Genomic DNA, 21900 nt, shown 5'->3' with positions numbered 1-21900 from the left:
CCAGAGTCAGGCATTGAGCCCACCCCAACTCTGCCCTGACTCTGAGGGATGTTGGAAAGTCAGTTCCTCTTGTTAAAAAACAAAATTCAACTGAAAAAATTTTGAAAATTTAATTGGCTTTATTTAAAGATTTGTGAATTGGGCAATATCCCACCTAGCAGGCAGAAAGAAGCTCTGGGGAGTGGTACAGAATGAAAGGTTTATATAGGCAGAAGTGGGGGAGGGGACAAGGAAGCTAAAAGAGTGGATTGTTTCAGGAAGGTCACCTTCCCTTAGGGAAGGCAGGGATCTTATCCAGCAGATGACCTCACTGGTGCTGACCAGGAAATTCCAGACTGAGTCCACCTCTGGGAGAGGCTGGAACTGCAGTTAGATTAGGTGATTAGTCTTGGATTGCTGGTGGGGGGCTTAGCACAGGTGACTCCATTTTGGGCCTGTTGTCACTCTTTTAGCACCTCCTTGGGTCCTGGAGAGGATTGAACTGGGTCTCTGCAGTGGTGCCCAGCTCTGAGCCTGTGCTTTATACATTGAACATTTACTGACCATCTTCTATAAGCAGGGACTAGGTGTCTGCATACAGACCAGTGGTAGAATGGAGGCAGGCACACAGCTTCAACGTAAGGTAGACCAGCAGAAGTGCACCCTGTAATATGTTACTACTTATCCATCTTCTTTCTCTCCCTCCCTCCCTGCCTTCCTCCCATTTACCCATCCATCAATCTCCTGTCCACCAATCTACCTACCCATCCGACCACTAACCACCCAGCCAGCCTCCCATTTACTCGTCTATCCACACATCTACACACTCAACCATCTCCCCATCCATCCACCCATCTCACCCACCCATCCATATACCACTATTCACACAGCCACTCCCTAATCCCCCATCTATCAACCCCTTATACCCACCCAGCCAGCCAGCCAGCCAGCCAGCCCTGGAGTATAAGTGCCTGAGGATTAGCTTTTTTGATTCTTAATGTAACTGCATGACATTAAGCTTTTGATTGCTGAGACATTCACTTCAAAGACATCCATCTCAAATAAACACATTGCCAGCTACTGGACTGGATAAAGAGCCAGGCTGCCCCACCCAGGCAGTTCTGTTCTAGAAAGTCCTCAGTGACTTGATAACGAACCACTCTAGAAAACCCAGCCCCCACCCCCAACCCCCAAAAGTCAGAGACCAAGGTCCATGCAGCCTCCCTCTCTATCTGCGACTTTGCTGTCTCCTCCAGGAGCCATGAGCAGTAAAGCTTCCTCCAAGTTCCCTGATGGCTGGTGCTAAAGTGTGTCCTGTAATGTAGGATGGACCACCAGCGCCGGTCCTGCCATGACACCGGCTCCCATGGGGAAATGCCTGTAGTGGCCACCAGCGGTGGTACAGGCCCTGGTGGGGGCTTCGGGCATCCCCAGTCGATAGCATCATTACCCACAGGCGAGACCAACACAGAGCAACCCTTTACCGACAATGCACTCACCCTTCCGAGACCTATCAAGACCCTAAAGCTTTTGACCAAGGAGGGCAGAGGAGTGAGAGGCAGAAGCAGGCAGGATGCCCAGTGTTTGCAGAAGACCCCTTGCGGCAGGCACCAGACCATGTGGTCCAGAGCAGGTGGAGGCCAGCCCACAGTGCCCAGGTGTGCCTGGCTACTTGCTCTGTTCAGCCCTTGGGCCAGTTGACCTCCAGGAGCCTGGTCGACTTGGTAGCTGGCATCTTTCCACCCCACTTGGGTCCTTTGTCCTTATGAGCCCCAGCGGGTCATCCTGGGAGAGGTGCCATCACCCTGCCTCCTTAGGGAGCAGGAGGCACTGTGGGCTGCTTGAGACAGCCATCAGCTTTCTTCCAGTCCCCAGTTTTATGGACTCCAAGGGGCTGCCAGAGTTATAAATAGATGTTCTTGAGCTAAAAATAGCCTTGCTTTAGCGACAGCCCTGTGCTTCTAGTTTTCGGCCTCTTGAGGGCTCCTAGGGATGCTGGATTCAAGGACCCTGCCTCCTCCCACAGCCCCCCCAGAGAGGGGCCAGCTGAGCCCTTCAGCTTTCCCCATCTCCTGCTTTCTCATCTCTTCCAGCCTCCTGAAACATGCACATCCTGCATGCTTGTGCGCAATCCGGTGTATATGTGCTCACATGCACACACACACATAGGTCTGGCCTGTGTTCCTGGTTTGGGCTACCAGCAGCTTGGAACTAGGGAAGTGTCCCTAGGAATAAGCAGGCCAAACCTCCAAGAAGGGTCAGACCCTCTTCGAGGGCTAGTGCTGTGTTAGCCAGAGGGCCATGGGGCTGAGGGCACAGACCTGTCCTTCAGTCCCGCCCCCCCCCTGCCCTGCCCCACCCCACCCCACCCCACCCCACCCCAACCCCACCCCTGAGCCTGGGAGATCTTTTCCTGGGAAATGCCAGGATGCCTGGAGTAGTGCCTAGCACATAGTGAGCCCAGTACACAGAAGCTGTCGTTATAGTAACAGCCAGGCAAGCGTTGGAGTGACCCAGAGGAGTCATGTCTGAAAATCTGTCCCAGGAGAGCATTATCTGAATGCTCAGAGCTGCGGCTGTAACTGCATTCCGGAGGACTAATCTAAGCCCCTGGGAGGGGGGGGGGGCGCTGGAGCCCATCACTTGCACTGACCCCAGGGAGAGGAACCCACAAAAACGGGTGAGTCACCCCAGTGCCTTCCACCAGATACTCTCGTGTGCCTGTGGTCCTTGTAGCACGCACGTGGATTCCTTCAACAAGTAATTTAAATAATTGAAAAGCTAGTTGCAAACACTCTGTAGCTAGACCCCAAATTCTGTTGGAAGGGAAGGCTGTCGTGGCACACACACACACACACAGGCACACACGTTCGTCTGCAGGACTTACACCCGGTAGTGGGATGGGGAAGGGTTGAGGGGCAAAACCAAGTTCTTACTGGGCATAGTTTTAAGTTTTTAAATTTTTCACTAGCAGGTAGCAACAAACAGGGCCCCTTCCTCAGCACTGCACCCCCATCCTGCCCACCCTGCTCTTGGGCTCTGAGGCAGCGAATCCTGGGGAAATTGGTCTTTTGGGCCCAATGCCCCAGTCTCCTGGCCTTAGGAACCTCCAGGACCACTGCCCCGCGCTCTCCACTCCAACCACTCAACCCGCCTGAAGAAAGACGCAGCCAGAGGCATGGAGAAAACATCCATCTCAGGATTTATTACAACACGTTGTTTCCAAATACAAAAGAAGGGGACAGGACAGGGAGCAGAGTGTGGCCGCACTGGGGGAAGGGTTCTGAGGTGGGGGCGGGCTGCCCAGTCCAGAGAGACTGGGAGCCATGCGGGGGACCTGCCACCTCTCCTCCGCTGGACTTTCCAGCAAATATTAGGAGGGGGCGGGGTCCATTCTGGGATGACCCCCAATGCCAGGGCCAGGGAGGGGGGAGGAGGACTGAGAGACTTGGAGAGGGCTAGGGCCTGGCCCCTGCCTCACCTCAGGCAGTGTGTGGAAGTGACCGGGGAGGGATGCGTGCCAGGGCCCAGTCCCCCCAGGACAAGAGAGGGGTGGCCAAGACAGGACCTCCCCACACATTGCAGCTGCTCACTTTGGGGTGACCAGTGCCTCAAGAGCAAGAGCCCCCCCACTCCAAGACCTAAGTTACAAGAGATGCTGGCGGCCCTAGAGAAAGGGCAGAGGGCAGAGAGAGGGGAAGAACGGGGGCTGTGGGACCTGCCTCCAGAGTTTTGGGCCCAACCAGTGGCCCCAGACCACTGTCTCCTGGACAGCACAGGGGTGGGGCGCGGAGGTGGGGACCAGTGCATCCTCCACACCCAGGGTCACCTCAGAAACCCAACGCGATAGACAGACAGAAGGCAAGTTTACATAATCAATCATAATAATAATTAACCAATAATAAATACTTAAACCTCTAATCCATAGATTGCAAACACAACAATGATAGCTTATTTTCTTGGGAAATGGGGTGGGGACAGAGGGAACAGGAAGAGGACTTTTGCTTAAAGGAGGGATGACAGGTGCATGGGGCTGCAGGTCAACAGAACAAACAGAAGAAACAGCCACAGGGCAGCTGCCTGAAGACTCAGTTCGCCCAGCTGCCCCTCCTGCCAAGCCCCTGGCCTCTTCCCGAGGCGACCAGTCACCCCCCCCTCCACTAGACACTAGGACATCTGAGGGTTGGGGGACATCTCCTGCCTCCAAAAGCCATGGGTCCCAGTGACCCAAGAGGGTGTGGGGCAGGTGCAGCTGTGGCTTTTCCCTGCTTTAGTGCCAGGCCAGCCCACCCGGGCCAACAGGCCACCTGGCATATCACTTGAAGATACTAGGGAGGCTTCAGAGGCGAGAGCTCCCCAGGGGAGTATAGGAGTGCTCTTCTTCAAGGACCCCGTGGGGCTGGGGCAGGTGGGGGGGACACCTGCACCTGCCCATATCAGGGGTCTTTGTTTGGAGACGGCTCTCCCAAAGCTAAGGACCCCCATCCCCTGGAAGCATAAGGGTCTGACAGGTGCTTAACTACCTCCTCAGTCGGCAAGGCAGCCAGCTCCTGGTGGAGGCCCTCCACCTGTAGGAACATACCTGAATTCCAAGTTTGGCCTGGGGCCAGTGGGGGAAGAGCCCAGAACCAGACTCTAAATGCATCTGCCCTCTGACCAGTGGAGACAGCACTGGCTACCCCAGCTCCTCCTGCCTCATACCCACTGGGGCCTGGTGCCTCTCCTCTTTCCCTCACCTGGTAGGTGGTGCGGAGCAGCACCCCCGAGTAGAGGAGGAGGAGCAGCCTCCACGGAACAGCCTCGCTGAACCCAAGAAACTGGCCCTGGTCTCAGGCAGGAGTGGGAGGCATTTCGCCTCCATCCCTGCCCTGGGGACCCACGGCAGCTGACACTCAAGAGCCCCCTCATGGAGCCCCTATCCTGTCCTATCCCCAGCCTGCTCCGAATAATCTAGCCTCTCCAGGCCCAAAGCCAGTCTATACCAACCGGGTAATGGGGCGGGGTGGGGGGCGGGGGAGGCAGAGGGCAGGGGTTGGGGGTGCCTCCAGCTGGCAGAGCCGCCTCGGCTACACCCCAGCTCCTGGGACATGTCCCCCACCTAGACTTTGGTGCAGAGCCCAAGAAAGGAGCAGAGGAGGAGGAATGGAGAGGAGGGGGCAGGGAGGGGCAGGGAGGGGCAGGGAGGTTCTGCGGCTCAGTTTGTGGCAAAGTTTTTTTCTCCTTTTTTCCCCTTTTTCTTATGTAAAAAGTGCACGAAAGCTCGGCAGCCTCTTTGCAACGGTCAGCAGTGTTTCCTGGGGGGGGGGGGAGGAGGGAGGGGACCCCAGGCCTGGCACCCCAGCTTGGGGCTGAAGGTGGCCTCATATTGCTTAGAAACGTGTGTTTCAGTTTAAATACCAGACAGTAAAAATAGAGCTCCGAGGACCGCCCGCACTGTTGCCAAATCATTGCCAGAATGAACAGCTTAAATAAATAAAAAATTGAAATATTTACTTCTCGATAAAAATCGCAGTAAAACCATTTACCTTTCTTTGCATTATATATAATATATATTTATAGCGGGCCGGCTGCTGGCGACCCAGGCCAGGAGCCGAGGGCAGCGGAGCGCCGGGCGCCGGTCCCTGGCCGCCGTCAGGACACCTCGATGACCTCCACGCTGCCCGAGAAGCTGGCCTGCTTGCCCAGGGCGGCCAGCTCCTCACCCCGCGCGCGCCCCTCCACCATGCCCTCCTCGAACTCCATCTGGCAGCTTCGGCGCTTGAACTGCGTCTCCGGGGCCGGCTCGTCGGGCCAGCCGGTCCGCGCGTCCCGGGCCTCGGCCCTCGCCGCCTCCCGCCGCCGCAGGTCGCCGCCCCCCGCGCCCTGAGCGCCCGCCCGGCCGAAGGGCGCAAACCGCGCGCCGCCCGCGCCCTGCGCCCCCTCGGGGCTGAAGCACCAGGGCCCGTCGGGCGACGGCGTGCCGGGGGAGTCGAGCGGCGGCGCCCAGCTCCCGGGGCCGACGGGCTGGCCGGGGCCAGGCAGCCCAGGGGCCGACAGGGCCGAGAGGCCGAGCCGCGGAGTCTGCCGGGCGGCGTCACCGAAGTTCAGGCCGAGCCCGTGCGCCGGGGAGCGCGCCGGGGAGCCGGCAGGAGGCCGGGGCCGCCGGCGGAGGCGCGGGCGCGTCTCCGGCACCGCGTCCGGGCTGTCGGGGCCCGGCGAGGGCAGGCCCAGCGCGCCCCCCGACGGGCTGTCCAGCTTGCAGAGCTTGGGGGCCTCGCCGGGGTCGGGGGGCCCCGGGTCGTCGGGCCGCCGGCTGGGGGCATAGGCCGACTTGATGTCCAGGGAAAAAGAGCGCTTCAGGCGGTTGGTGTCCTGGAGGCGGTCGGAGGACAGATGCAGGCCACGCAGGCCCTGCTGCAGCGCGCTGGTGGCCGGGGCCGGGGCAGGCGCGGGCAGCTCCCCGCCGGTGCCAGGCGCGCCCTCCCTGGCCGCACTGGCCGCCGCGCTCCCGGTGGCAGCGCTCTCTGAGGTAGGTGGTGGCGGCGGCGGCAGCGGGGCGGCGGGGCCCGGGAGGGGCTCGGGGGTCCCCGGGTGGGACGCCCCGTCCCCCTGCAGGGCAGCCAGCAGCTTCAGGCTGCGCTCATACTCCAGCAGCTGGCCCAGGAAGTTGAAGTTGGGAGAGATGGATGGGCGCCGGTCCTTCACAAACCTGGGGGAAGGCGGCTGCGTTGGACAGGCTCCCTGCCTGTCTCCCCCTCTCCCCAGCTCCCCCTGCGGTGCTGGGGCACACAGCGGGTGTGCACACCGGAGAGTGCTGGAGCCAGCGCCTGCCTCCCCCTCCCGGCCAGGTCCATTCTGCTGCTCTCGTGGGTGGAGAGGGGACGGCAAGGGCTGCTTCCAGCCTTCCACTTCTGAGCCCAGGAAGAAGGGAGAGGCTACCTGTAGGCATCGTCAGAGGACATGCCCATGGTCTTCATGATGTACGCGATGGCGATGGTGGCAGAGCGGGAGATGCCAGCCAGACAGTGGACGATGACTTGGCAGCTGGACAGCTTAGCTTTATCTGGAGGCAGGAGCCATGGGGCCAGATGAGCGCTCCGGTTGCGCAGCCCTTCCCTAACCCAGGTAGGGGACCTTCCTGCCCTCCCGCCCACCATCCCAGCTCTGTCTGAGGCCCAAGCGCCGATGGTCACAGTGCTTCTCCCCTGCCTCCTGCACACCCTCCTCCACGAGACCCCCCCACCCCCCCACCCCCGAGGACACGGGCAGGAGGGCGCCCCCCTCACCGATGAACTCAATGGACTTGTCCAGCCAGGGCAGCAGCTTTTCGCAGTAGTTGTCGTTGATGGGAATGCGCATGAAGCGGCTCTCACAGATGAAGTCCGGCTTGGGGCAGGAGTTGCTGGCATTGAGGACATAGCTTATTCCATTCTGGGTCATCAGGTCCTGGAGAGACGGGGGAGGGGACAGGTTGGACAGGGGTGCCCTGGAGGTGGAAGCCTGGCTCCAGGAGCCCCTCCCACTTCCACCTGGGAGCTCAGAGCCTCTGGAGCCTCCAGAGCGGGGTCTGGATGCTGGTCTCCGCTGGCGCTGCCCACAGCCTGAGGTAGGCTCCCAGGAATTTTATGGCTGCCTGGGCGGTGGCTTTACCCTCTTCCCTCATCACAATTTTAAAACACGGGATTCTTTCTGCGCTGGCCAGGGGCCCAGTGACATCAGCAGTTTGGCATGTGGGCTCCACCGCCTAAGGGGCTGGGAGCTGCTTCTCCACCCAGCCCTACTCTGGTCCTACCCAGCCCCCTTGTGATCTCCTGCCCTCAACCTAGTCTTCTCCCACACCATGCTCACTCATCCCCTCATTGGCTTTCAGCTCCTTTCTGCGCCCTGCCCCCGCACCCCCCGCCCCCCCCAACCAGCCCAGGAGCTGCACCTGCGCTCCTGCCACCTTTCCCGGCCAAGCCCACACACCTTGTTCAGGACATCTTTCTGAGAGCCCAGGTAGAGGTGAGGCAGGATGCGGGTCAGGCCCACACTGGGCACAGGCAGGCAGGGCTGGGAGAGGCTCATGGGCAGCAGGGCAGCAGGCTTGCCCTCACAGAGGCCAGGGAAGCAGGAGGAGAAGGTGGCAAAGCCCCCTGCAGAAGGAGGAGCAGAGGAGACGTGGGTCAGGCGGTCAGCCGGCTGGGGTACGAGAAAGAGCCCAGGGCACCCGACCACCCCTACATCTCAGCCACACCCAGCCTGGACTCCCAGCCCAAAGTGATGCCAGCAGGTGAGCCTCTGGCCTGGGCACCTGGTGTCAGTGCTAGGTGCTGGAGGGCTGCTCTCACTAAGTCGAGGCGTGTGCTGTGCCCATATACGGCCTGCCCTTACGCCCACATTCCTCCCCAGGCTAATTAGGAGCTGGCCCCCCTGGGGACGCTGCTGTGATGCCCATAAATGTGGGGTCAAGGTGGCAGGCCAGCCTAGCACGTGCAGGACCCAGGCAAGGGTGAGTTCAGACGCTATTGCAGGCTCCTGTTGACGGTGTGGATCTTCCGTGCCCATGGCTGGAAGCCAGCCTGGGCCTTCCTGCCTCTCCCCCTGGGCTGATGCAATCCCTCCCTGACTCTACTTGGCTGGAGGCCCCAGGCCAAGCTTGGGTGCCAGGACCAGCAGGCAAGGGCTTCCAAGGGGCCCTCCTCCCCCCTGGGCATGACATCACCTACTGGAATTGGCGTGGCCCGCGGGGGCACCTGTGCCCTAGTTAGGGCTCCATTCTGCCCAGAAGACAGCACCAGAGGATGGACTAAGAGCTGGGAACCCCCGGGACTGTGAGCAAGCAGGGCACGCAGCGGGCGCACGTCCTACACGTGCCTGGCATGTGCGCTGCCTTCCTACCACATTCACATCCTGGGCCATAGGTCAGTGGAGGGAGCATCTCCACTGGCCCTGAAAGACCCAGGTGGGAATCCCTAGTTTCTCCCTGACTCAGTGAGTGGCCATGGGCAGAGCTCATCACACCCTGGCCTGTTTCTGCATCCTGCCTGCCACATAGCACAGTTGTGAGTCTCAAGGGAAATGATGCCCATGCAGACACACTGGGAGCTGACCTGCCCACACCCACAGCTGGATGATCGCCAGCTCCTGGGGTAAGGGGTGAGATGAGACTACCTGGTCGCCACCCTGGAGTTAACCACACTTTCGGCGACACAACCCCATGGACATTCCCTGCTCTCAGTGGACTGATCCATTACAGAGTACAGATGGACGGGGGCCTCGTCTGACGTGCCACAGAAGGAGAGTGAGGGCACGGGTCCCAGTCCACGAGACCCCCAGTGCTCTTTCCTGGGCTGCAGAAACAGCTGGTGCCAGACCCTGGCTGGTTTCCCAGGACAGAGATACCTGGTGCCCTCAGCCTTCACCCCTGGCCCAGCTCAATGGCCAGTTTGTATAAACTGCCAATCGGAGTGCCTGCCATGTGTGCTCTGTGGCTCCCAATGGAGGCTTGACTTTGGCAGGGGGCATGGTGATGTGGAACCTCCAGCTGAGGGAGGGGAGGCACCAGCAGTGAAGGAGAAGCTTTCCCTATCTTGGCAACCTGCTGGCTGGATAGGGAGACGTGGGTGATTGTCGGCATCACTGACAACCCAGTTCACAGGAGAAAGCTGACCGGGGTGCTGGGGCAGGGCTCCTGTTTACCAGTCAGAGCCAGGGGTTCCCTGGATGTTCCTCCTGAAGGAGAGCCCCCCCTACCCCAGGAGGGGCAAGGTCGGCAGGACCTCTCCAAAGACTCATCTCTACCCTATGCCTCCCTTGCTCTCTGGGTGGCCTAAGGTGAAGGGTGGGGGGCTGCATTCCACCAGGAACCTCCCCCACAAAGGGGGATCTCTGGACAGGTGCAGACACACCAGATTTGACCGCAACTCCTCAGGTAAAGCCCCACAGGAGTGCCCCCAACCTGATAACTGCCCCATGGATGCCAAGGGCAGCAGAGCCCGAGGCCCTGCCCCTCCCGTGATTTCAGGACCCTCCCAGGTTCTGGGGCGCAGGAGACGGCCACCCTTGGCTGGGTCAGTGGCAGCAGGCCTGGACCCTCCCAGGTGCTGGCACTACTGGCAGCACGGGCGCCCCCACCCCGAGGCCTCCCCAAGGGCAGGAGGGATGCCCACCTCCCTCTGCCTCACCGCTTCCCGGCTCTGCGCCACACAATGGAATCCCGGATTCGCACAAAAGCCCATGCCCAGGACGCAGCGCGTCCACCGTCCCCCGACTCCGCGGGCCCCGGGCCCCGCCAGTGCCCCCGCCCGCGGCTCCCCCGCGCGCTCTCCTGCCCCTGGTTGGGCGGCGCGCCTCGCAGCCCCGGTACCGCCGCGGCCCGCCCCCGCGCCCGCGCCCCCCGCAGGGTCCGCACCTGCGCACGCCCCCCCCCCCCACCCCGCGCGCCCTCCGCGCGCCCTCCGCGCACCCTCCGCGCACGGGGCGCTCCCGCCGCGGTCTCCGGCCAGGGTCCGAGGGCGGCGCGTGCGGGGTCGGGCCGCGGGGACCCACCGACCCGGCGCGGCGACACCACCAGCCCGCATTCCGCAGCAACGCGCACCCGGGCGAGGGCCGCCCGCCGCTTAAAGGGCCAGGCTCCCTTTCCGTCCCCGCCCCGCCGGACGTCACCGCCGAGCCGCTGTGGGGGGCGGGGGGGGGGGCAGCGGTCCCGGCAGCGGGTTCCGGACCCCAGCGCGCCTGCCCCGCGGCCCTCTCCTGCCTCTCCCCTGCCTCCGCAAGCCGCCGCGGTCTCCCCGAGAGGGATCGCCCCGCCATCCTCCTGCGCCCCACCCACCGAGGGGGATGCCCCCTTTCTGGCCTCTGCTGAGCCCCATCCCCCTGGACAGTCACTTCCCCTTGTGGCTGGGCAGCGGCCCTCTGACCGCCTCGCCCCAGCCTTGCCTTCCCATTCCCACCGGTCCCGCAGCTGTGCTTGCCTCTGGTGGGAGCTGTGGGCCAGGCTCTGATGCTGCCCCCCAGCCCGGGGCCTGCTTGGTGCCACCAGGAGCCCGTCTCACTCACACCACGGTGGGTCAGGACTTGGGCCTCACCTGGCCCCCAGGAAAGCAGGGGCAGGCAGGGGAGAAAGAGCAGGTGGCCGCCCCAAGGGTTCAGCCAGCCAAGTAGGGCACAGCCAGGTCCCTGGTGAGCCCTCGTGGCACATCCCAGCCTCGGCGTCCGCCCTGCCTGCTGGGTGAGGGGCCCCCCCGCTTCAGAGGAGACTGACATGAGAGGTTGGAGGCTTTCCTGGGAGGCCTGATAGTAAGGGAGGGAGGGCACTGCCCTGGACCTGCTTCTCAAGACTCCCAGGAGGCCTGGGGACTCCCACTCCTGACTACAGAGCACGCGCATGCACACGCACGCATGCACGCACGCACAGGCACATTGACATGCGCAGGTGTGAACATACACGCTGGGTTCCCAGCTGGGCTCCTGTTCTGCCCAGGACACCTGCCAAAAAGCCCAGACCTCTGTGCCCTCTCTGTCTTCTCCCTACCCACTCAGCCCCCAAACAGCTCAGGGGGCAGTCTGCAATTCTGTGGCTTCTGGTCCCAGAGTTCACACACATGCACATAAACCCACATCCTACCCACACAAATTGGGGGTCGCCGAGGTGGGACACATACGCACAAGCACGGATCACCAGCATCCCAGAGCCACACACAGATGCAGATGCCCTCGGACTGTGTAGACCCAGACACAGGTGTAGATGGCAGCGCGCACACCTGCATACACTGCAGACCCACCAAGAAGCCCTTGGGGTGAGCTCAAGGGGTGCTTCCTCCTAGAGGTCAGCCCAGAACAGCCCAACTAAAGCCTTGGGTAGGTTCTCCCCAAAACTTCCCCTGGGCAGTGGTGAAGGTCTGTGCTCCCACTGGACACCAGTGCCAGGGGGCCAACCCAGTGCCCACGGACTACCCCACAGGGTGCCCACACACAGGGGCTGCTCAGGGCACATGTGCTGAATGCACAGAAGAGTCCTATCAGCTGTGTGAGGGTAGAGATGGCACCCTCATCAGCCCTCTCCATCCTCTGCTCACCTGCAGTGGCCCCTGGCACCCAGAGGCCCCAGACCTGGGCAGGGAGGGTGCACCTCCCTGGGACAGGCCAGCTCAACCCAGCCCTGGGTCCTGGGCTGCCTGGGGGAGGTGGATTCTACAGAGGTGCCCAGCCCCTGCCTACAGGAGGACGGAATCATCCAGAACCACTGTGGAGCCTGTGTGTGTGTGTGTGTGTGTCAGGCACTCATATGCGTATGGCGGGGGGGTGGGGGGGGGTGGGTTTCCCAGCCTCCAGGATGGCTGGGCTGTTTTCGGGGAACAGCCAGCCCTATAGGAGCCTCTGCTGGCCCCCAATCAGGGGTCAGGCACTCTGCCAGCTGCAGCGTTCAGAGGCACCCTGTCCTGGACCAGTTCTGCTCAGATTGGGACTGTGACTCCCCTTCCCAACAGCTGGAGGGGCAGAGACACATCCTTGCCTAGACCCGTCCCTCCTCCCCTGCCAGTGGAGGGGCGGGCCCATGTTGGGGGGGGGTTCTGAACTGTGGGGGCCCAGGGAGGGGACGATGGGGCTGCAAAGAGCTCTGGTTACTGAGATGGCACCCCTAGCTCCAGACACTGCCCTAGTACCTGCTGGTCTCTGGGCTCAGAGAAGAGAGCAGAGGTGGGTCCAGAGCCCTGACTCCCCAGGTGCCCCCGCAGCTAGGCTTACAGCGAGGAGAGGACACCCCAGAGCCTCTGCCCGAGGTGTGTCTGGAGCTCACCCGTGAGGATGGCCACGCTGTCGAAGCAGCCGTCCAGCTTGCTGAGCAGGATGGAGAGGAAACTGTCCGCGGCCAGCACGCTGGCGTCCCGTGTGCTCTGGTCATACACTACCACGTCCTGTGGCTCTGCGGCCTCCACCTGGGGGCCGTGAGGGCAGAGGTCAGGGCACTGCTGGGCATCTGCTGGATGCCCCCTGCCCCCTCCTGCCACCCTCTGCTACTGGGCAGGCTCTGGCGGGGAGGGGTTATCCCTGCCTTGCTGCCTCACAGGGAGGGCAGACTTTCACCTATCCACCTCCTGGCTCACACCTGGATGGGGCTAAGTACCCACAGACACACAGGGAGGCTCTCAGAGCAGGAGGAAACAGGGGGAGGTGCTCATCTCCATGCTGCACCCTTGTGTGCAGTCACCCCAGCTAAGGGAACAGACGGGGTGGGCATCCAGGGTGGGCCAGGCTCATGTGAAGGATGTGCAGGTGAATGTGACAGTGTTCTCGGGGACAGGTGCAGGTGGCCACAGTGACAGGAATGTACAGACTCTGTCAGGGCGTCTGGAGGCAAAGGGAAAACTGTCCCCAGGGTCACGGGGAGGCGTGTTTAGAGGCTCCTGAGGGTGGGGTGCCTTTGGGTCTGGGCAATCCCCTAGCCAGTGATGGGCAAAGTGGGGGCTGCGGCAAGAGCCCCTATAATTCAGGAGGCAGCTAGAGGTTGGGGTTCCACTGCCCTCCTCCCAGCCTTGGGACCAGATGCTGAGCAGCTTTTGCTCGGAGTGGTTAATGCCCTGCCCCCCAAGCACACTCGGCCCCTAAGCCAGCTGAGCCGCCAGCCCTGGGCTGGATGATGTCACCAGCAGCCAATGGGATTGCACTCTGGCAGGGAGTCCTCGCTGGGGGTGATTAATCACCGGATTCCCCTCATCAAGGCTGCAGGGAGCTGGTTCTGGCCTTGGGAGGGGGGGGACTCCCCACAAGCGGCTGTACCACCTGGGTCCTCACACCCAGCTCTGCTGGCCCAAGGCCTGTGACCAACACCCTCTCATAGCTCTGAGCTGCTGGGCATGCCACCCCCCCCGCCCCCTGACCCGTGCCAGAGGTACCCTGCCTCCCCAGGTCACCAGGCCAGTGGTCCCTCCCAGTGCTCCTGGCTCCATTGCAGGTGACCTGGGATGATCTGGGGCGGTGGAGGGGGGAGGCATAGAGAGAATTCTGGGTCACTCCGAACTCTAGGGGAAAGAACTGGAGGGGGGGGCTGGGCACACGCGGCTCAGCATAAGCCTCTTGGCCCCCCTCCTGTGTTCCTCTGGGTTCTCGCAGCCATCAGTGTGCGCCTGACCAGCTGCCACCATGGCTGCCACCATGGTTCGCTGCCCTGCTGCACCCCTCTCTGAGTCCTGATCTGGACCCCAGGGACATGGCCCCATCTTAGGTGGCAAGGACCCACATAGGGTCAGCAGCCTCTGGGGGGGAGGGGTGATGGATTGTATCTGGGGAGAGGGTATCAGCCCGGGGGGGGGGGGGGTCTCCCTGGGGAGGGGCATCTGTCCACCCTAAGATGAAGCTCAGGGAGAGGGGTGGGGGCTGCCTACAAGGCCCGAGGAATGGAACGGCTTAGAACATTCTGACCCAAAGAGCTCAGTTTGGGTTTGAGGGCAGAGGAGGCGGAGGCTGCCCCAGCTGAGAGCCCCCGTCTGTGTACCTGGCCGAGGAACTCTGCCCTCGCCCCTGGAAGTGATGGGTGTCTGGGTGGGGACAGGGGACAGGGCGTGGGTGGCAGGGGCCAGGTACCTGGCCGCGCACGGCTGGCTGGATGAGCTCGGCGATGGTCACCTTGCCCTGCTGCAGCCGCCGCTTCACCAGCTTGGAGCAGCAGATGTTGACAGAGCTGAGCACGTGCCAGCTGTTGTACTCCACAAAAGAGCGGCTGTCGATGACCAATGGTCCCCCAGGTCCGCCCCGCAGGAGGCTGGCCAGCTTCTTGGCATCCATCACCTTCCGAGGGAGCCGGTCCCCAGCCATGGTGGGGCAGTGGGCAGTGGGGAGGGGGTGAGCCCTGCAGTGCACAGGGGCTGCTCCGAAGGCCAGGGATGTGGCCTACAGTTTGGAGGGACCGGGCATGGTGCCAGACCTGCAGGGAGAGGCAGATGGTCAGCAGTGGTGCAGGCCCCCAAGGTGGGCACCCGGCCAGCTCCCCGGCAGGCCAACCTCAGAAGGACTCATGCTGGGACCTGAGGGCAACAGAATGTTTGAGCCTGACATGCACCCATGGGGGCCCTTCCTCCCTTGGGGTAAGTCGGCAGCCCCTCTGGCCCTGTGAAAGTAAAGTCCCCTAGCATCTGAGGCAAGCAGGGTGGGCTCTGTGGCCCTTGGACCAGGAGAATGATCTGGAATGGTCCCATTCAGCTCTGGACTGTGCAGGTCATGGTGACAGCCTCTCAGTGGGACACAGCAAGGGTCTCAGGGCTTGGACTGGGCTGGATGTGCAGGACAGGCCTGAGAACCCCTCCCCTGGGCCCTTGGGTTCACGGGCCCTCACTCAATCCAGAACATTCATCCTGCCCCCAAGGCTTCTGTCATCCCATTGCCGGGATGCAAACTTCTCCCTCTCTGGCCTGCACATCTTCTTAATCTCCAGAACTCTGGGCAAGGCAGGGATCCAGAGCCTGCCCCCTGCCCCAACACAACCCCCTCTCCAGCCCTGCCCAGTACCAGTGCTCCAGAAGCAGATAACTGGACCCATAGGAAGGGGCAGGTGCCCAGGCAGGGTGCTGGAGGGGTCTTGGGAGTGGAGGCTGGGCTCCTACGCTCCTGCCATTGTCCCAGTAATGCCAGCTGCAAAAAGGGTCTGGGGCCAGCACCAGTCTCCCTGCAGGAGCGTGTCACACGCTCACAGAACAGAGGTGGCAGTGTGGCAGGGTGTTTCAGGCACAGTGAAAGCCCAAGGTCTAGGGGAAGCCTTCTAAGGACTTGTAGGTCCCAGGACGGGGTGGTATGGGTGGCATCTGAGGATGAAAGTCTAAGTAGGTAACCCATTTATAGGACTCTTCCTCTTGGAGGAAGTAGGAGATAGATGGGGATGTGGGGACCCCAGATCCCGGCGCAGAGACCCCCTCCTGCAGATTTGGTGCCAAGCCTCTGCCACATACCTCGCACTCCCACCCCACCTGCCAGGACCCACCTGCCCTGCCACCTACCAGGACTAGCCATTCTTTTCTTTCTTTTTTTTTTCTTTATTTTATTTTTATTTTTTAAAATATTTTATTTATTTATTCATAGAGACACACACAGAGAGAGAGAGAGAAAGAGAGAGAGGCAGAAACACAGGCAGAGGGAGAAGCAGGCTCCCTGCAGAGAGCCCGATGTGGGACTCGATCCAGGGTCTCCAGGATCACGCCCTGGGCTGAAGGCGGCGCTAAACCGCTGGGCCACCGGGGCTGCCCTCTTCCTTTTTTTTTTTTTTTCTTAATTATTTATTTACTCATGAGAGACACAGAGAGGCAGAGACATAGGCAGAGGGAGAAGCAGGCTCTCCACAGAGAATCCGATGCAGTACTCGCTCCCAGGACTCAGGACCATGACCTGACCAAAGGCAGATGCTCAACCACTAAGCCACTCAGGTGCCCCAGGACTGGCCTTTCTTAGGCTCACCTAGCCTCACAGCCCACCATGAGGCACACAGTATGAGGGCAAGTTTACTTTAAAGATGGGGAGACTGAGGCTTGCGGTAGGAGTGGGATCAGCCTCAGGTGACACCACAAAGACTGGACAGGCCCCAAGGCCTCTACCACTGCCACTCATTTGGGGTCTTCCCTCCACCACACCCCCACCTAGCTCAGACACGGGAGAGGCTGGTGGTCAGATGGCGGAGGGGGAGCCCTGCAGCAAGCCCCCAAGCTGCAGCTGCAGATGGTGTTGGGGGAGCCCCTCCCACCCCAGGACACTGTCCCATTTCAGTGATGTTGGTGCTCATTCCTCAGGTGAGCTCCCAGGCTGGTGGAAGGGATGGCGGAGTTCACAGAGAACTAGGCGCAAGGCAGGTGTAGACCAAGTCCAAGGGCAGCCTTGGGCTGAGCCACGGGAGTTGGCCCAAAGGGAAGTGCTTGGGATGGCCCTCGTCAGTGGGCAGGGCCCGAGGATCCCATCCACAGACACCCTGCTCCCTGGGCTCCTCCACTGTGGGGGTAAGGCCTGGGAGTGCAGCTGGAGCAGCTGTCCCTCATCCTCAAAAGGGATACCCCACAAGCTGAGGGGGAGTCTTCACCAGCTGGGGAGGTCCTGCCTGTTGGTGGAGGAGAGTCCCACCTGCCAGAGGGTGCTCATCTGCTGAGGGGTCCCTGATTCAATTCCTGAATGAACTGTTCTGAGTTCTAACCCGTGTCTGTGGTGTGGCAGACAGGCCACAGCTAGCAGAACCCTCTCCACATCCCCCACAAGCCTCTTGGATGTGTGACTAGGAGCCCAGCTCCAAGGCCGGTCCCTGAGACAGCTACCTGCAGCGGGGCAGAGGGGCACTCAGTGTCCTCATCCTTCAGGTGAGGGCAGATCGTTTCCACCTGAAGCAACAAATGCCAGAGGCAGGGACAAGGGAAGGGGCTAGGAGAGATCCTCTGCCCTCCCTGCAGCCACTGGGCGCAAACACTGCCCTCAGGTCCTTAACTGGACAGGAGAGGAGTTGGGGTGGGGAGGGGTGCACCCTCCACAGATGGGAATCCAGGCTGTAGGACAGGCAGGGAGGCAGGCTCAAGAGGGGAGGAGGGTGGGGATGAGCCCAGCCAGGCTGCAGGGCTCCAGGACAGGGGCAGGGGGCTGGAAGGGTGGGCAGCGAGGTTCCAGGGCCCGGTACCTGGTCTCAGCCCCACCTCCCCCAAGGAACTCTGCAGCTCAGCCATATTAACCGCTATAGTATTGTTATTTGCAGCCGAGGGGGACTCATTAGCAAGTTAGCACCTCCGTCGTTGCCATGGCAACCACAGAGGTGCCAGGCAACCACCGCTCCTGCGGCACAGCCACAGAGCCGGCTGGCTCTGCAGGACGGCAGGGCCCACCCCTTGCTTCCTGCAGGTGCCCAGTAGCTGGGACCTGGCATAACCCTGGGCCAAGTCCACATAAGCCCCAAAGCCCAGGTGTGACATTCCTTCAGTACCCCCACCAACCCCACCCCTGCTCAGCCTGGTCCTAACCTTCCTTGCCTTGGGCACCTGTGCGCACAGCCCCCCTCACTCCCACCTCCGGGGAAGCCTTCTCCAAGTGGCCAAGGTCTGGCCGAAGTGCACTTCCTGCACGAGACCTCTTGCCCTGAGCGGGCATCCTGGGAGTGCATCCTCACCCACGGGGACTCCAGGAGCCTAAAGCTCCTGGGATAGGCCCTTGCCTGCAGTGGGATGGATCTGGGCCCAGAGCTCCAGTAGCGCTAGGGAAGCTTAGGACAGTCTTGAGCAGATGAGTGGGGCTAGAACAGGCCTGGTGGGCACAGAGAAAACAGATATTGTCTCAGGCCTCTCTGACTTCAGGGACCCTCTCCAGGCTCAATCCAGAACCCATTCTTGGGAACTGAGGGGAAACGGTATCCATCACCTGCTATTCTAGAGTCTCGGTGCCGGTGGGATGGAGGCACAACTACAGACACCCCCATCAAAGGGTTCGTGGCTAGGGAGACTTGGCAGTTCCGAAGACTGGAGGCCCCTCCCCACCAGGCTGGGCACCACCCAGCAGGCGGCAAGCAGCTCCCCTTGCCCTGCAAGGCCACATACACAGGGCAGCCTGTGCTGTGACATGCCCTTCTGCACCCTGTCTGAACCCTGTCTGCTCACCTCTTTCCCACAAGCCACCCCATCCCCTCATGCAACTACTCACAAGGCAGACATGTGTGCTGGTACATGTGGCCACTGGGTGCACTCATCCTCACCCTCTGGGGGCCAAATCCCCTCAAATCCCAGGACACTCAAACCCCAGGGGCCAGCCCCACGATCTCTCTACATTGTTGGCTCTCAGGGCCTCCATGGGGCACATCTTTGTCCCTGAGCAAGGGACATGCGTGGCCTAAAAACTCCCAATGGATAGCATCTTCACCAAGGCCTTCTGCTCAGCACCTACTGACGGGGAACTCACTACCTCCAGAGACAACGGTCAGGACTGTCAGCCATGGGTGGGCCTTGGTGTCTCCAGCCCGAGTGGTGCCTGGCACTCATAGGTAGACCCTCGAGAAGAGCTGGCAGGAGGCCCCCACTATGCTGCGATGTCCAGCTCACTGTGACCCAGGGGTACCTCTGGAGTCAAAAACTGCTGCACAATGAAGCCAGGAGATAGGCTGGTAGATAGCTCTCACCCACTCAGCTCATTTTTCCCCTCCTCTGCTTTCATCAGGGACCCCTAGATGCTCTCACTCCTGCCCCCTCATCTCCCTGGGCTGCAGGGAACAGGACCCAAGTTGGCCTTTACCTGGTCCCAGAGGGACTGATAGCAAGGCCAAGTAGGGCTGACTTGGTGTGGAGGCCATGGGCCTGGGAGACAATGGGGTGGGGCCCTGCCCCCTCAGTTCACAGGGGTCTGGGTAGAGCTTGCAGTAGGTCTCAGCGTGTGGGTCCCTCAGGACCCTACAGATCTAGGCTTCCTCTGTTCCTGCCTGGCTTGTGCTAGCCCTACTGACCTGCAGGACTCTGGTCACTGTCCCCCCATGCTACACATGTGGGCCATTCCGGGATATCTATGGTCATTGCCTGGAGCGGTCCAGGCAGAAGTGGACTCAGCCTGTGCAGTTCTGGTGGTCAGAGTCTGACCCATGTCCCTCTTGCCATGGTTTGGCTCCTTCATCTGCTTTCCCTCTGAGCTGCACCCTCTGGAGATGCAGCCAGGATACCCCCTGGCTTCCAAGGCCCCTTGGGCCCTCTGTCCGTGCAGCAGAAACATCTGGGCTCCAAGGTCAGCCTCAGCTGGAGAGGAGAGGATGCTGGGTAGGTTTCTGGAGCAGAGGATGCCTTCAAGCATCCTTCTGCATCCATTGCATGGAAGCCTTCGTTCCTGGAGGCAGCCTCGGGGGCACAGGAGCCCTCCCAAGGGCTGAGGGCAGCAGGGGGGGAACGGGGTGGGGGTTGTTGGGAACTAGAACCTGCCCAGCAGCTCTCCCGGAGCCCTTGGCTGACTGCAGCAGGAGGTATTCAGGATGAACTCCCAGCTCCTAGTCACATGATCTGTCCTACCGGGCAGGTGCTTATTAAGCATCTGAGGAGTGAATTCCTGGGACATCTGTCCTCCCTGAGCAGGAGGTGGGGGGGGGGGTGTACTGGATGCTACACTCATTTCCTGAGCTGCCCTCCCAGCAAGAAGGTCTGAGGGAGGCAGAGGGCAGTGTCTGGACCCACAGACCTCCGCTCAGACTCCCAGGGGCAGGGGGCACAGCAGAATGCTGCTCCCCTGATCTGCAGCACCCCCACCTCCACCCCAGGCTGCACCATGACACTTTGGGCATCACCGTAGACCCTGCCACTTCTCTCCTCTGCCGCATGGACTGCCCCTTGCACCCCGCAATCACTGAAGCACCCAGGCCCCCAACTCCCCCCTGCAGAAGCCAGTCCATTTTTGCAGTGGGAAGTCAGGAGGCAAATTCTCCCAGTCGCGGTGACCTGATGGGAGCTGGGCCCATTGTGGCCCCCTCCCTTCAAGGCCAGACACTGGGGTACCCCTCCCCACCAAGGTGGGCAGATAGGCTGAGGCAGGCTGCTTGCACTCAGCCTGGCAGTGCCAGCCCCTCCCCCAGCACCCGCTGCTGCCTCTGCAGCAGGCTGGCGGATGGTCTTTATTCTGCAGAGGCCAGCTGAGCACCCTGAGGTGGGGGTACCGGTGGCGGCCTGACCACACAGGGGACAGGGGTCTGCAGCTCCTCCCCACCGAGCTCGGAATGGGCCCTTTCCTAAGCCTCCCACAGGCCCAAACCCTCCGCTCCTTTGGTCAGGGCCTGCATCCCTACCCTGCGGGGGCAGGAACGACCGTCCGATCTGGGGCCTCCCTGGTGCGGTGGGGGGCAGCCTGGGAAGTCTGGGGCTCTAGCTGAGGTCCGTACAGGTCTGCGCAGAGGGCCCAGGTCCGGGGTGCTTACTGCATGCCCTTCCCCCCACAAAATAAGAAAGAATTTCGAGGAGAAAGGCGGCGAAGCGGGGGTTGGCGGGGGCAGCGCGGACCGGGCCGGGGGTCCGCTGGGCGCCGTGGGAGGCGGGGGAAGGGCTTCCCGGGCCGGCCCGCCGCGTCCCCCTGAACCGGGCCTCTTCCCTCCGGCCCGCCGCCGCCTCTTCCCGGGCGCCCGCCGGGTGCAGCCGCCCCAGCGCTCCCGCCGTTGCGCCCACCGGACCGGCTCCCCGCCCGCGCCCCGCGTGTCCCCGCGCCCCCGCTCGGCGCCCCCGCTCACCTCGCCGCTGCTCGCGTCCGGGGCGCACGGGGACCGGCGCCGCCCATGGGCCCGGCGGGGGCCCGCGCAGCCGGGGCAGGGGCCGGGGGAGCGCGCGGGCCTCGTCGCCGTCGCCGCCGTCGCCGCCGCCGCCGCGGGGAGCGCTCGCTCGGGCCGGGGCGCGCGCACTGCGGGCGGGCACGCGCGCTCGCGGCGCGCATCCCACCCCGGGCTCGGCGGGCGCGGCCGGTGCGGCTCCGGCGCGGCTCGGGCTCCGGCGTCCGGGCGGGGGGCGCGGAGCCGGCTGGGCCGCCGCGCTCGGCCGCGAGTGACAGGCCCGGGGCGGAGGGCGGGGCTGCCGGCGGGGATGAGGTCATGCCGAGCGAAAAAGGCCCTGACGTCACCTGCAGCCAATCAGCGCGCGCAGCTCCAGGGCAGGTGACGTCAGCCGGAGCCCGGCCGCGGGTGCAGATCAGAGGCGGCGGCCGCGGGGGGCAGGAGCGGGGCGGGGGGAGGGGGGGCGAGCGGGCCTCCGCCCTCCGCCCTCTGCCCTCCGCCCCTCGCCCGGGCACCGGCTCTTAAAGGCGCCGCACAGCGTCCCTCCCGCGCCGCCGGGGCCCCCGCCTCCGGGAAGCCTTCCCAGCCCCGGCGCCGAGCCCACAGCCGGGGACGCCGGGCGTCGCGGCACTCACGCCCGAGGAGGGGCCGGCCGAACGGGTCCTGGCGCGAGGGTCCCTCCCCCCTCTCCCGCCGCGGCCGGAGCTGGCGCCGCCTCCCCCGGCCCACAG

The 21900-nt window shown here is 62.5% G+C and overlaps 1 protein-coding gene across 5 annotated transcripts; it reads right to left on the bottom strand.

Moving 5' to 3' along the window:
• Positions 1-3158: 3158 nt before the first annotated feature.
• DUSP8 (dual specificity phosphatase 8) lies at positions 3159-21260 on the bottom strand. Of its 5 annotated transcripts, none has more exons than XM_077862903.1 (7): positions 21134-21260; positions 14566-14863; positions 12740-12878; positions 7927-8093; positions 7245-7404; positions 6898-7021; positions 3159-6667 (listed from the first exon to the last, which is right to left on the bottom strand). In XM_077862903.1, exons 2-7 carry the CDS (start codon positions 14752-14754, stop codon positions 5611-5613), a joined length of 1836 nt encoding a protein of 611 aa, XP_077719029.1. In that variant the 5' UTR covers positions 14755-14863; positions 21134-21260; the 3' UTR covers positions 3159-5610. The 5 variants fall into 5 exon arrangements, with proteins under 5 accessions (XP_077719029.1, XP_077719026.1, XP_077719028.1 ...); XM_077862900.1 differs by having other exon boundaries at positions 14524-14863; positions 21134-21259; XM_077862902.1 differs by lacking the exon at positions 21134-21260 and adding an exon at positions 20699-20850 and having other exon boundaries at positions 14524-14863.
• Between the last annotated feature and the right edge of the window lie 640 nt (positions 21261-21900).

This window comes from Canis aureus, chromosome 21, assembly GCF_053574225.1.
Source record: "Canis aureus isolate CA01 chromosome 21, VMU_Caureus_v.1.0, whole genome shotgun sequence".
Lineage (NCBI taxonomy): Eukaryota > Metazoa > Chordata > Mammalia > Carnivora > Canidae > Canis > Canis aureus.
This window is presented reverse-complemented; position numbering and strand designations above follow the sequence as displayed.

Coding starts and splice junctions, on each gene's coding strand:
- DUSP8 (XM_077862900.1), bottom strand. CDS start 14,754: ATGGCTGGGGACCGGCTCCCTCGGAAGGTGATGGATGCCAAGAAGCTG. Junction 12,879..14,523: donor AGCCAGCCGTGCGCGGCCAG/GTACCTGGCCCC, acceptor CACGGCCCCCAG/GTGGAGGCCGCAGAGCCACA. Junction 7,022..7,244: donor CAAGTCCATTGAGTTCATCG/GTGAGGGGGGCG, acceptor TCCTGCCTCCAG/ATAAAGCTAAGCTGTCCAGC.